This window comes from Gymnoscopelus microlampas (assembly GCF_963454915.1).
Source record: "Gymnoscopelus microlampas genome assembly, chromosome: 18".
Taxonomy (NCBI): Eukaryota; Metazoa; Chordata; class Actinopteri; order Myctophiformes; family Myctophidae; genus Gymnoscopelus; species Gymnoscopelus microlampas.
This window is the reverse complement of record NC_139955.1, coordinates 34,650,554-34,665,191: the sequence shown is the minus strand read 5'-3', so window position 1 is coordinate 34,665,191 and position 14,638 is coordinate 34,650,554. Positions and strand designations below refer to the sequence as shown.

Here is a 14,638-nt window from a genome sequence, read left to right as displayed (position 1 = left end):
TGAGCAGGGCTTATTTTAGACGGATTCTATAGTTGGAGCAGGCCTCTCCCAAGAAAGTGGTGCAGACTGGTCGCCAGGATGACTCAGCCTTCAGATCGCTCCTTTGCCCATCTGCGCATCCCCCACAGTGGTGTCATCACAGATACACAAACACAAACACACGCACGCGCGCACACGCACACACACACTATGCTTTTGAGGGCTCCAAAATTTTACGGATTTTATAAATTCCATTTTTACCTTCTTTCTTCCCCCCCCCCCCCTTTTCCTCTCCAATTTTGTCGTTATGCCAAATGATTCCTCCCCACACACACATCTCTGTGTGTTGTCACTGCTTGCTGTATCCTGCAAGTGAAGGAGCCCCCACCGGGAGGACGTAGAGCCCTTTGTCCTACTCCTCCCGCCCAACCCTTCCTGCTGACAGGTGCCGCCTCCCCCCCCCCCCAGACCGTAGGAGTACGTGCAGTGACTAATATCACCCTCCCCCCCCGGCTTCCCTCCCCCAAACACACCAATTGTGTTTGTGTAGACCAGTGGTTCTCAACCGGTGGTCCGGGGACCACCAGTGGTCCTTGAGGGGGTCCCCAGCAAAAGGTGTTAATACATTTTCACCCCTTTATCCATATTGTATACGTTGGCTATTAAAAAATAGCAGATATACAAGCTCACAGCGCGTCACTTCGTGCCACTCTGCGAGCTTGTAGATCTGCTATTTTTTTTACCTTTTTGAAACATCTTGAAAGTGTTTGAAGAATTGTATAGAATTTTGCATTTTTTAACACAAATCTCTTCTCTGGCATAACACGTTTTTAGATGGGGATCCGCGGTCAAATGTATATCAATTTAGGGGTCCTTGGCATTAAAAAGGTTGAACACCACAGGTGTACTCTGCTCAACAAAGCAGGATGCAGTGCAGTGGATTCGAACCTCCAGACTCCGCCGTGGTGGGCAGCTTCTTTACCGCTGCCCCACCTGAGCGCTTTTAAACCTATCCCTAAAGCCTGAGTTATATATACTGTAGATGTGCGCCGTGCTTGTACATCTGCTTTTTGCATCACCTGCGGTACAACTAAGCATAAATCAGGCATAACTCCAACTCTAATAATCGCTAAACCTAACCTCTAAATGCCTAATCCTAACCTTAACCCCAATCTGAATATAAATAAAACAACCATTTCTCTTGTGAGTACCAGGACAATTGTCCTCACAATGTCTATTTATCAAATTCTACTATACTTGGGTGGACATTTGGCCCTCATAAGTATAGTATAGTACACTCACACACACACACACACACACACACACACACACACACACACACACACACACACACAAACTACGTACCTCAGATACCATTCTGCCCATCGATGCCTCCTACAGCCATGTCGCACAATTGTTACAATGTAAAATCCTGGGTGTTCATTTAACTCTGAGAGCGCACAAAGATAACCAAATGGACCTTTACTGGTGTCTGCATTAAACTTCCTGAGAACGGCGTCCTTCCATTCATTTTGGCACACTATGCTCGCTGAAGTGAACGTCTATCTGTAGCCTCAGTTATACTTAGTTGCGTGCCAGTGTCGTGCTCAGTAAATAGCGGATCTACACGCTCACAACGTGTCACGAATGTGATGCGTTGTGAGCTTGTATATCTGCTATGTACTGTGTGCAACGCCAAGTGCAACCAAGTATAAACCAGGCTTATCTCTCCCAGAACGGCATCAAAACAAATACAACTGGATATATTTATAATATCTATGAATAATATATATGTAAAATACATATTAAAATGTTGTTGGAGTACTGACTTTGTCCGATTGGACGGGGGGGATTGGACGGGGGGCATTGCCCCTAAATGCCTCCTGTGACCCCAGCTATATTGCTGCTGCTGAGTCGCCGTTGAAGTGTTGCTCAAGCCACACTGTGTAAATGAAAAGGTTAGGCTTAAATAGCACAGGTAACTGGTTAACAGCAAGAATTAGTTTTTCTTCGTTTTATGAACGGGACAGGAATTGTGTGGAGAGAATGGGAATGGAAATGTTGAAACAAAAACAAAAACATATCGTTGATCGGCGCTTCACTGCGTCAATGGAGTGCTGAAAGAAAAGTTGAAGGCAGCTCATATTTTTGCAGGGCTTAATGCCCGTCACGCAGCAACAAGTGGCAGGCGTCAGTTGTAGCTTCATGTTGCTGAGGCTTCCATTGAAAATGACTTGTTGCTTTGTCGCCGCTAGTGTGAATGCACCTTGGGGATTGTATCTTGCTTTCGCTTTGTCTATCGTAATTTAGACAGAAACCGCTTTGTGTTTGTGTTTTGTGCACGTGGTGGTGGTGACGACGTTTCTGATGCATTCACCACCAAACAGAATCCTGCCTCCTGTTACGGGAACAACGCTGCTACAGCTAGGCAATGTGTGTTCAGAGAACAGCTTGTGTAAATACAGCAGCAGGAGCGCTGCCGCAGCCGCAGGTGAGCTTATCAGTAACTTCACGTGTTTCTCAACTTTGAGCTTTGACTGAGAACTTCACGCATCGATAACCAGGACTCTGGGGGAGGGGGGCACTTTGGTCCACTGATTACCCTAGGAGGACAAACGTTTCTAAGCGCTGTTGGGTGAAAAAGGGTGATCATGGCAGATCTAGCTGAGTTGTTAAGAGTCTGAACTGTTAATTATTCATCGCTCCTATTTTATTCTCAGCTGCACTGAGAGGCTTGAAATATCTTAAGGCGTCTGTCGCCTTAGCAGTGAATACATTTCTTCCCCATGTCAAATTAGAATGAAATAGCAGGTCGTGAAGGGGAGGCAGTGACAGAAAAATCCACTGGTAAAATTTAAGCGGTGACATTGGAGGAAAGGGGAGAGAGAGATAGGGTGCTCCCTCTTTCATCTGTACTTGCGAGCCATGAGCCTGTTATCCTGCCAGGGGGAAAAAAGGGAGAAATACAATGCCATGAGAGGCGGTGTCTGTTTGTGGGGAAAATGGCGTCCATCTGCAGTGTCCACCATTAATCAGCCAAGCAGAGCCAATTACCAAGCTGAGCCCAGGGCAGCACGACCCGTTGACCCACACCGCCCACGTGTTCATTCACAGCATTAGGACTGAGCTGCTAGCGCCTCAACATAGAGGCAAACGAGAATTAGGAGAGAGACTGGATGAGAGAAAGAGAGTCACAGGAGACATGGCTGGAGAGAGAGAGAGAGAGAGAGAGACTGATAGAGGGGTTTTACTGCAATATAACTGTTTACATTCCAGGCATGGATGAAAAGACAACGGGCAAAGCACCTCCCATGATAAGGAGTGCTTGATCCCTGTATGCAAAACCTTTGGAATTTACTCCTTTTCAAGGAATTGCTAATGCCTTTCTCTTGCTTTATTGTGCACACAGGTACAAATAGTGCTCCCTCCAACGCACGCACACACACACACACACACACACACACACACACACACACACACACACACACACACACACACACACACACACACACATCACACACGCGCACAGTGTGTGTGTGCGCACAGTAATTCCTCTCCCATAGAGAATACCTCCAACAATAGCATAGTAAACAGTCACTTCCACCGTTGCCCCTTTACAGTCTTTGCTCAAGAGGAAGCGCAGCCAGCCGCCCAGCGTGCAGTCCTGCTACGGCTCTCTGAGGAAGTGACATCAAAGGTCTGATTAAAAGACGTTTTAATTCACAAACTCCTCTATTTTTGTTTACACTGACTGACATATTAGCAGGGAACATCCATCTGCCTGGTCTACAGAGGGGCCGGGGCTGATGGACAGGAATGCCGGTGTGCTGTGTGTGTGTTTGTGTGTGTGTGTGTGTGTGTGTGTGTGGGGGGGGGGTCAGATCCAATGGCAGTAAGGGACCAACCTGGGATGACCTCCAACTTTACAAATTGCACACCCACTGCTTTCTGATATGACACACCGCCCATTGAAAGGGAGAATAGACGTGGAGGAAGTTTGGCCCGAGACGGGTGGCGGATGATCCTGGCAGCTTCCCCTAACGGATGTAGTAGAGATGATCCGTGGTGGGTGTGTGAGGGTTAAGTCTCGCCTCGCTAGCAAGGATGAGGAGAGGAGTGTTTATGACAGCCCAAAGAGGAGGCTGTTTCCCATCACAGGCCAAAGGGCCGAGATAGGGAACGCCAGGGCTTCTTCATATGCATATACAGGGGTTCTGGAACCGTCGCCTCTCTCAACGGCAGGCCAGAGACGGAGAGAGCGCGGCACAGAGAACACTAGCGCTTCGGAACGGAGCAATGCGGTGTCGCCTTAGTAGATTAGGAGCGATTGTCATGTTCACGGTCAACATCTCGTCCTCAATGTCGCTGGTGAGGAGCTCGCCTGAACGCTCGTTTAGGAGACAGTCTTCCGGGAGCAGACACACAAACCTAAGGTAACATGGAGATCTGTGTGCCTTGAGGAGCTTGTGGAACATGCAAGGTTATGTTGAACTGACAAATCGGCTGTTTCACAATATTTCCTGGAAATATCTTTTTGACTTTTATTTATAAAGCTTTTACCTGTGTTCCTAGAGGTTTTTTGTCCAAGGTTAAAACAAAAACATGTCTAGTCAAAATGAGGATATTGAATGACTGGACCTTACATCTTGAAAGAACGATAATGCAATATTTTCTAGGAGTTCAAATTAGACTCTGGCCCAGATTGTTCTATTTTCCACTGCTAGAATTCTTTCGCATTCACCATAAAAGGCTGAAATAGATTTAATTTAAAAGGCATTTTGTCAGAACTCAACGTCCTGTGTTCAACATATATAAATATTCAATACTGATGCCATCTAACTTGGCTGGAGAACCCTTTTATTCGTGGAGTCAAACCATTTAGAACTTTCCATGGCTCTTCAGCTGTTTTAGTGGAGTGATCAGGGCTGTTTCCAATGTGGTCATGAGTATGATGCTCAAAGTTCTATTAATGCTGTCTGTGCTGCCATCGATGGGAAAATGGTCTCAACGGCAACTTAGAGCACAGCCATTAGGGATTGAGTAGGAATTGTTCCTGTAGACCGCAGGCAGAGTACTGCAAGAGAAGACCACTAATGGGAACCATGCTGCGTTTTCTGTTAAGTGTGGAGACTGTGCATGAGAGTACGTAAAGTGTGTGTGTGTGTGTGTGTGTGTGTGTGTGTGTGTGTGTGTGTGTGTGTGTGTGTGTGTGTGTGTGTGTGTGTGTGTGTGTGTGTGTGTGTGTGTGTGTGTGTGTGTGTACTTATACTGCTATCTTTGTGAGAACTAAATGTCCTCATAAGGATAGAAATACGCTTTGCTGGTCCTCACTTTTCAAGGTGGTTATAGGGTTAGGACTTACGCAGAGCTAGTACATCATGTAACATTAGCCATGTTGAAAGTCCTCAGAAGTTTAGCAATACATTAAACTGTGTGTGTGTGTGTGTGTGTGTGTGTGTGTGTGTGTGTGTGTGTGTGTGTGTGTGTGTGTGTGTGTGTGTGTGTGTGTGTGTGTGTGTGTGTGTGTGTGTGTGCGTGCGTGCGTGCGTGCGCGCGCGAGCGTGTGCGAGCGTGTGTGTTTGCACATTTTGTAGGGCCTCCTAGAGTATATTTTTGCATTTGTGTGAAACATTCTCAAGGCATTTGATGGCCCATAGCAGTGGTTTTGGCCTCACTAGCATCATAAAACCAAAGCAGTCTGAATAGTCTGTCGGAGGATGAGTCATAGAGGCTAACGCTAAAACAGAGCTTCCATTAGCCCTTCAAGCATGAGGCCACTCATTGTGTCTATGGACATATGTGTGTGGATGGATAGATAGACAGACAGACAGACAGACAGACAGATATAGACGGACAGACGGATAGATCGGGAGGATAATGTCCTCCCGATCCTCCCGAAGTGTCCAGCTTTCTCCAATACCATTGGTAAATGAAATATACAACATAAAAAGTGCCCAATATTTTTTCTGGTAGCTCTCTGATGAGGAAACCTTCTGACAACATATTTTTTTATTTAGTAGTTATGCCAAGTCCTAATCAGGGGTTGACAATATGTCCCAGTGGCCCGGATGTACCTAACCGTCCAGGCCAGCAGAACGCACTTCTGCCCTTGTGGGCACTTGCCCGCGGGGGCCAGTGAAAATAAAATTAAAACATTAACATCTAATAACTCTTTGTCCTCTGACACCTGACATCACCAGCCTTTTCTTTTCACATGACAGTGAGGAGTTTCTCGTAAATCTCGAAACACACTTTAACTCCCCCGATATGCTTCCTGCTGAGATCACCCACCCGTGAACACAGCCAGTAGTATTTGTTGTTGGAATGCACTGGCCTTTAAGACAGATGGACCGTGGAGGATTCTCCAACCCCAGTCTATCCCCGGTGGTGGGCAGGAACTTTACCCCAGTGGTTCTCAACCTTTTAAGGACACGACCTCCCAAAATAATCATATTTGAACTGGGGACCCCCCCGCCCACACTCTGACACATTTTTGTAGGAGTTGAGGCATTATATTTTGTCTCAGTTCCACAGATACATATTGTGGAAATAGCAGATCTACAAGCTCACAACGACTCGCATTACGAGGTGTTGTGAGCTTGTAGATCTGCTATTTTCACAATTTGCCTCTTTCTTAGGTAATTTGACAATTTGGGTATAGTAGTATAGTTTGTTGGTTACTTTTCACGCAGTAGCCTAATGGTCTTCTTTTTTTCTCCTCTTCATTTTAGAGGTATTAAAAAGGTCTTAAAAGTCCTTAAATTGACACTTTAGAAATGTGCAGATACCCTGTATACACTTACTGTTTCAAAGAAACCAATGTTGCACATCAAGCACATCACCTGAGGACCCCCCAAAATCATTTGGAGACCCCCCTGGGGGCCCCGACCCACAGGTTGAGAACCACTGCTTTACCCCACGTTACCCAGATGCTATCCTGACCGCATACTGTCCTTCTGAGTCACTCAACTGTGTTGTCTTCGTTTTCTCTTGGTCAGACAGTTAAAGGGTTCAGTTTGTTACCAATTTCATTCCTGCTTTTGTGAGTGTGCTGAGTAACTTGCTGTGGGTGATCCCAAAGAGACAAGTTGCGCTCAGATGCTGTTGCAGATGATGGTGGGATGTGGCAAATGGCAGCAGCAATGGGATACAAGGCTTCAGAGCCACAGTCCCTTCCACCAGGAGGCTGTTATACAATATGAAAATACCCTTAATTCCCCTAAATGGACAGATACAAGTGTTTCTGTAAGTTAACAGGAACATTACATATGGTATTAATGCCAATACCAATACAGGTATAATTCACATTTTAATCGTTTTGTTTGGGAATGGTGGTATAGTAGCCATTTTAATGTGTCATCGGAAACGATTCACTTCCAGATACAGCATACAGAATGGCTTCCACTGTATAAAGCTGTTACCCTACTGTTATGTGGCTGTTTAACTAGAACACACCCCTACAAGCTGGGATTATGAACATGATGAACAGCTAGAAGATAGTTGTTTATTTTCCTAAAATATATCTGTGTCCGTGGCTTTATCTGTTTTCTTCCCTTTTCTCTCTCTCTCTCTTTTTGGCTATGTCTCTTTCTTGTCCTCTCCCTCTCCTGTGCTCACAGTCCTGCCCCGCGCCCTGATGCTGTTGCTCTGTTTGGCAGGGAGCCACGGAAGGTGCTGCTGCACAAGGGCTCCACAGGCCTGGGCTTCAACATTGTCGGCGGCGAGGACGGAGAGGGTATCTTCGTCTCCTTCATCCTGGCAGGAGGACCAGCAGACCTGAGTGGCGAGCTGCGGAGGGGCGACCGGATCCTCTCGGTCTGTGATTTCGCTCATTTTCGTCCCACCAATTTAACCGCAATTACTCACTGATCATAACTTGTTGTGTGAGGGAGTGCACAGATGAATAGTCTCGTGTAGTAGCCAGTAGCCGAGATCTCCGCCAACCCAATATGTCTGGGGAAATCTAAATTCAATGTAGGGGCTAGGAGGACAGTGGAGAAAACCTCTGCTAACAAACCTACGCATTTGGAAACCAGTCCTGATACTGTGTCAACATGAAGGACCGCCCTAAATGTATTGGTTCTCGAATGCATTAATTTTTTTATTCTCTGAAACGTTTCCACCCAGTTTGAGCCTCTACATTCAAGGTTCAAGGTTGTGCTTTATCGTTATCTTGTGTACAGGTACATAAGAGTAAAACTTCCCGTTTTTATGCGAGAATTGCTGGGAAATCAGATTACATTACTTTATGTAAACAACTTCACACTATCTTCTATATACAGCATCTTAGGTAGGAACAGTTCAAGCATATTAAAGTGCAAGAAAGGAACAGGGGAGGGAGGAGGTGTGAGGGATGGGGATGGGGTTAGCGTTTCCATTGAATGTCTTAAAGCAGTGATATGGTACATTCACATGAATTTACAGCAAATCATTGCAAAATACAAATATGACCACTGCACAACAGGGGGCTTACGGGACATAGACACAAGGCTATACTGATGTACACACGACTGAGTACACAGTCTACACACGCTTTCCAACACTTATGAACACTGAAGTCGGGCCGGTGTGTGGGGACCTTAACAGATGAGAGTCCACCACTGTTACAGCATTGGTAATAGATTTTAAAGCCCTAATAAATATTTAAACTATATCGTCATACAAACTTAACTCCTTAACTTGTAAATTCTGTGCAAGTTTGATTTATGACATGGAAAATGGGCTTTTGGCAATCTTCAGAATCCAACATAACTTGATACTCAGGTCTGCATTACTTCAATGTTGTACAAATACTGCTAATGTAAGCAAACATTCTGCAGCCACTAAATACATGGAAAACTTCAAACTGTGACACATACCTCACTTGAAAAGGTCATTAAATAATTTTTAGTGCGAAAGAATGTCTTCAGAAAACTGAGATGGTGGATGTTGTGTTATCATAATGTAATTGCAGATTGGTATTTTAAGTAGATGACTGACAAATTGGACTTAAAGAATTCGCTGAAAATGACATCTAGTATGGTGCCGTATTGTGATAAAACAAGAACAGTTGACAGAATCAGAGAATGATATTTAATTAACAGTTAAGGTCAGCCAATTATTTTAAAATTTTAAGTATAGTATAAACATAGGTTATGACAGACGCTGACATTTCCATGATGAAAGATAAGTACCTTTGTAGAGCAGGCTTTTTTTGTCGCAAGTTTCTTCATCATGTACATGAGAGTCTTTATCTCTCCTTACTTAAATTAACCTTCCAACTGGAGATCCAGTGGTCATGACAGACAGCCTATTTCCTCTGCGGATCTCCATAAACAAATCAGACTTTCCTCTGGGTTTTTTATCCAGACATAGTCTGGAATCTGGATAATATTGATATTCATTGTACAGTACTGTATTTCTTTCAGTAAATGACAGGTGTAAAAAAAAAGGATGGAAAAAAGAAAAGAAAAAAGAAATCACTCGACATTTATGACACTTTATTGCAACAGTGAACGCAAGCACTGAAGCACAGCAGGTAGACAGGTATTCGGTGTGCAACACACTGTCATATTATTATACATATAATTATTTATGGGGGATTATGTCTGCGTGGTTTGATTCAGGTGAATGGGGTCAACCTGCGGAACGCCACCCATGAGCAGGCAGCCGCAGCACTGAAGAGGGCTGGACAGACTGTCACCATTATCGCCCAGTACCGGCCTGAAGGTAGGAGCACCATAGAGTTATAATTTATCCCAGCTATTCATGTCAATGAAAGTTGCTCACTGGCGTTTGAAGCACCCGGAAGAACGCTCAACGCTCGTCTTGAGCACCGAGCAGGCGCACAAGGGTTTCACACGGTAGAAGCATGCGCAGTGGTGTTTTAAATGTGGAAGTATTGCAATCCCATATTTGATACACCTTCAGGAGGCTGCAATTCCAAACTGGCCCCTGTCAAAGTCTTAACCTAACCCCATATTTCTTGTTTTTCATACCAGTACAGTAACCTGTACGCTGATTGTATAACGTTCTGCATAGTAGTGCATATCTGTCTGTTTTCTTAAATGTCATCATGGTTTGAGTGTGTGGGGATCTCATTTTAAATAAGCCGTTGTGCTTTTATGGGCGATCCAGTTTAGAGGACCTTGTATTGTGAATTGTACTTCCATGTACTGTTTCCATGTCTTTCTAAATAAAGTATTTTAATCAATCAATCACCACCAGGCGACGGCCGCTTCACTATTCTACCGTGGCTCTGGGGGCTTGAGGAGCACACATAGAGTTATAATATATCGGGAGCACCCCTACTCTAGGGTTGTCGCCATTATGACATTTTACTTGACGATTAATTGTCGCTCAAATAATTGCGATTAATGATTTAATTGTGTTTCTGTCTTGAACATTGGAACATTATGAATAGATATTACATTTCTGTTTGACTTTTAGGCTTTGTGAACTAAAGTTGCACAGGGCAGATATAATAACTTACATATTTAATAACTTTATACTTTAAAAAAAACTTGGAAATATTGGAAATAGCAGATCTACTAAACGCATTGCGATGCAACGCGTTTTGAGCTTGTCGATCGGCTATTTTTGATTTTTATGGAAAATAAATGAACATTCCTCAAAATGGAAATGATTATGACGATTCCGAAAATAATAATTGCGATTATCTCGAATAATTGTGATTACCTAATTATTACAATTATGTAATAATTGTGACAGGCCTACCCTACTCCCACTCACTCCACACACAGTAACTAGTAATATTATTATTAGTTTAATATAAAAACACAGAACAATGGACTTATCCATTGTTTGCAGTTCAAAATCAAAGTCTCTGAGGGGCGGACAGAATGCTGATCTTTATTCCTTTATAACCAAGGAAGGCCTTTTATCATTTTCTTTATCATTCTTTGGAAACAAAGCAATTTTGATTGATTGAATACTTTATTAACAGCTTGCATAAAAAGCACAGATCGTACAGTTCTATACAAAAGGATGCTAAACGGATTAAACCCAAGAAAGCACTATGACTTGTTTCCATTGGGGTCCTGTGTAAAAATCAAGTCGTTTGAGGATCAACATGGTGATGTTAATTCAGATTCTTGCCTTTTCTTATAATTTATCATTTCTAAGTGTATAGAGACACACGGGCGGAAACGGAAGGCCTACAAATTCACGCCCACTTTTGAGACAGCGCTGCTACTCGGGGTCCGTTACAACGATGAACTGCAGCTCTCAATGCAATCTTTATGAGAGGCATTGTAAAATACCGTCATTTCATTGGTTAACTACTGAGGCTGTAGCGACTTTTTTGGTGTTCTAATAAAGTGTCCCATTTGTTTGATTTGTCCTTTTTAATGTCCCATATCTGTCATCTCGATATACTACCCACAATATACTATAATATACTCCATCAGTATGTCAAAACCGCTAGCATCGGAGATCTAGACTTTAAGTGGTCGCATGGTATATACGTCACGGACGCATCCCTTGAGGTTTTCAATACCCAGAAAACTGGCGAAAGTGGACGTTTTCAATATGTTTTGGTCATTATCTCTGGAACAGAAGGTCCAATCTGCTCAGTTCAGAGCTTGTTGGGTGCGTGACGTTGAGGACATTAAGCACGCAATGACACATTTTCGGGTTATTTGTTTTTTTTTAGGGGAGGCGAGATCTTAGTTGGGCAGGCGACCGCCTGTCCTGCCTCTACAGTGTACACCACTGGTCGGCGCTCGGCGCTCGTAAAGACAGTGATGTCACTGAAATGCGACAACTTGTCTGTCTGCCGTCTACCCTCTGCTGTGTTAACATTATGGGTAACTCGTTAAAGTGGCAAATTAAATGTGAAACACATCAACTATTAAGAAAACAAGAAGATATGTTGACAAAGACACTCCATACATTTGGAAACATATTTTTATTCAAATCAATATCGTCTCCAGTTAATGCAGGATAATTTTAAAAGTAGGCTAATTCTCATATCCTCTCATAGGGAATGCATTGAGAGCTGCAGTTCGTCGTTCTAACGGACCTCGAGTAGCGGCGCTATCCCAAAAGTGGGCGTGAATTTGTAGGCCTTCCGTTTCCGCCCGTGTGTCTCTATTGTCCAGTGGCATAGCCAGAACGCTAGTATAGGCGTTTTTTGGGCAGATTTTGCTACATTTTTTACGTTTTTTGGTTACTTTATTTTGGTTTTAGGGTTAGGTTAGGGCTATGTTATTTAATTCTTATTTTTGCCTGATTTTAAATCAAAAAATATATATTAAAAAAATAAAATCCATTTATTAAAAAAATAATAATAATCGATTCGGTGGGCCAGCTTTCTATGTGGGTGGCTACGCCCCTGGTATTGTCACAAACCAAAAGAAATAGGTCTTCAACAAAATGTTAGCATCATGACAATAAATAACTATTGACAAATGAAAATATACTATATATTGTTAATAATAAATAATATTGTTCTTAAAGCTATAGCTTGATTCGTGTAACAACAGTTGCACCCTGTGGACTGCAAATGAGGACAGTCCTTCATGTAGTCCTCCTTTTTTTTCTTTTTTTTTTTTACAGTAAGCCCATAAGGCTTACTGTAAAAAAGGAGGACTATTCAGATTCAGGGGCGCCACTTCTTTGCGTTATTAGCCCAAAAATAGCCGATCTACAGTGAGCTTGTAGATCGGCTATTTTCGGCGGGCGAATGAAGCTCTGCTGCTGTCCTCCTCCTCCTCCTCCTCCTGCCCCGTTTCCAATCCTATGTCAGCGGACTGACCAGTGTTGCCAAGCCTGCTTATTATAAGCGACTTTGGACTTGTTTTTCTGTAAAGTTGCTTGTAACATTTTGGTAGTTGCGGGTTGCGTTTTTTTGTGTGTGGCTTGTTTCTAAAGTGTAGTTGCTTATTTGGGCTTGCTTCCTAATGTTGTTTAAACCACTGGTTCTCTCTCAAACCTTTTCAAATCAAGGACCCGACAAATTAGTACGTATTTGTCCACTTGGACCGGCCATCTGAAAATATTTTTGTCAGATTTGTGTTAAAATGTTAAAAAAAATATATATTCAAAATGTTTCACTTTAAAAACATATATATATATCAGATCTACAAGATCGCATGTGAGCTTGTAGATCGGTAATTTTCAAATATCCGATGCAAAGTGCTTATTTCCAAGACATGGTTGCTTATTTATCCCGCAAATCTGGCAACGCCTGGGACGGACTGGGCACACACACACACACACACACACACACAGCGTCAGGCACACGGAACAAGGGGAGGAAAGAGGAAACAAGTCCAACGGAGAGAGAGAGAGTGGAATGGAATACCGCCTGCATTATTTATTCATTGCGAAGGACCTTTCGTATTAAAAGAAACGGACAGAAGCGAGAGAAAGGGTAGCGAGACACACGGACGGACCTCCTTCTCCTTCCAACAACTTCTCTCCTCGCTTGTTGTACTACTTATTTAAACCCAATGAATGGGGGATGGGCCTGTGTGTGTGAATACAAACAGCAGAGGAGCAGCAGCTTAGAAGCCGCATGAATTCCCTAATGGCTGGGTGAAGAAACAACCCACCAGAAGGACATATTACACACTGAACCCGAGGTGAGACACCAATAATAAGGTCACCCCGCGGACCCCCAATAATAAGGTCCCCCCCGCGGACCCCAGGACAGGGCACTACTAGGGCAGGCGTACCCCTCGACACACTCACAAGTGGGGGGAGAAGACTGTTGTTGAGGTGGTTACTGGTAAATATGGCACCGTTGTGGCAGCAGGTACACAGGCGTTTCGGTGCGGTGGTGTAAAGTAACTAAGTACATTTACTCGAGTACTGTACTTAAAGAAGTACAATTTTGAGGCATATTTTACTTTACTGGAGTATTTCTGTACTTTTACTTCTACTCCACTTCATCTCAGAGGCAAATGTGGTACTTTTTACTCCACTACAATTATTTGAAAACTTTAGTTACGTACATTACCCACCTCAGCCCTATATACATTTCGGCCATTTAAAAATAGCCGATATACAAGCTCATATGCGACGCATTGTATACATTTTGACTTGTGAAATGGGACATTCTGCACAATGAGTACTTTTACTCATGGTACTTTTACATTATGTACATTTTGATGCCAATACTTTCGTACTTTTCTACTCGAGTACATTTTGAATTCCGGCCTTTAACTTAAGTGAAACGTGAGAGTACTTCTTCCACCACTGGTGGTAATAGATATGGCACCGTTGTGGCAGACAGGTATACAGGCCGTTGTACCTACCATTGTAGAACAAGTTTGTGGGATTAGCTGCTCAGCTACTGTACTGTGAGCTACTAGGTCGCTGCTATTCTTAGCTGCAGCTTTTCGAGCCGTTATAAGATCACGTTAGAACTTGGACACTGGTGTCGCAGCAGCACCAGGGTTCAAGTTTTTGGGGGACAAATATCGTGTTATTAAATCGCTAAGAAGTTAATCACTGACTACTTTAACGAATACTGTCTTGACTGACTGACTGACTGGCCGCAGGCTTGGCTGGCTGTTATAGCCTATGTATCTCGTTCGACAGGCGTGTTCATGTTTAGTTTCAAGAGAACATAATGGTTCATGCTTCATTCATTCACATTTTTAACAGTGCAGTATGGGTTGAACAGTATTCCTGGTTACTACTGAAGTCAAAA

The 14,638-nt window shown here is 43.4% G+C and overlaps 1 protein-coding gene across 6 annotated transcripts in view; it reads left to right on the top strand.

Moving 5' to 3' along the window:
- The window catches only part of dlg3 (discs, large homolog 3), a gene marked incomplete at its 5' end in the record, with an annotated part of 122,487 nt that overhangs the window by 86,314 nt on the left and 21,535 nt on the right, over positions 1-14,638 (top strand). For 4 of the 6 annotated variants that reach the window (XM_084041895.1, XM_084041894.1, XM_084041900.1 and 1 more), the window contains 2 exons: positions 7,599-7,794; positions 9,585-9,687. In XM_084041895.1, coding sequence (XP_083898021.1) covers positions 7,599-7,794; positions 9,585-9,687 — 299 coding nt within the window. Of the gene's footprint in view, positions 1-7,598; positions 7,795-9,584; positions 9,688-13,206; positions 13,566-13,600; positions 13,712-14,638 lie in introns of those variants that run through there. The other 2 variants (XM_084041898.1, XM_084041899.1) reach the window with 2 other exon arrangements.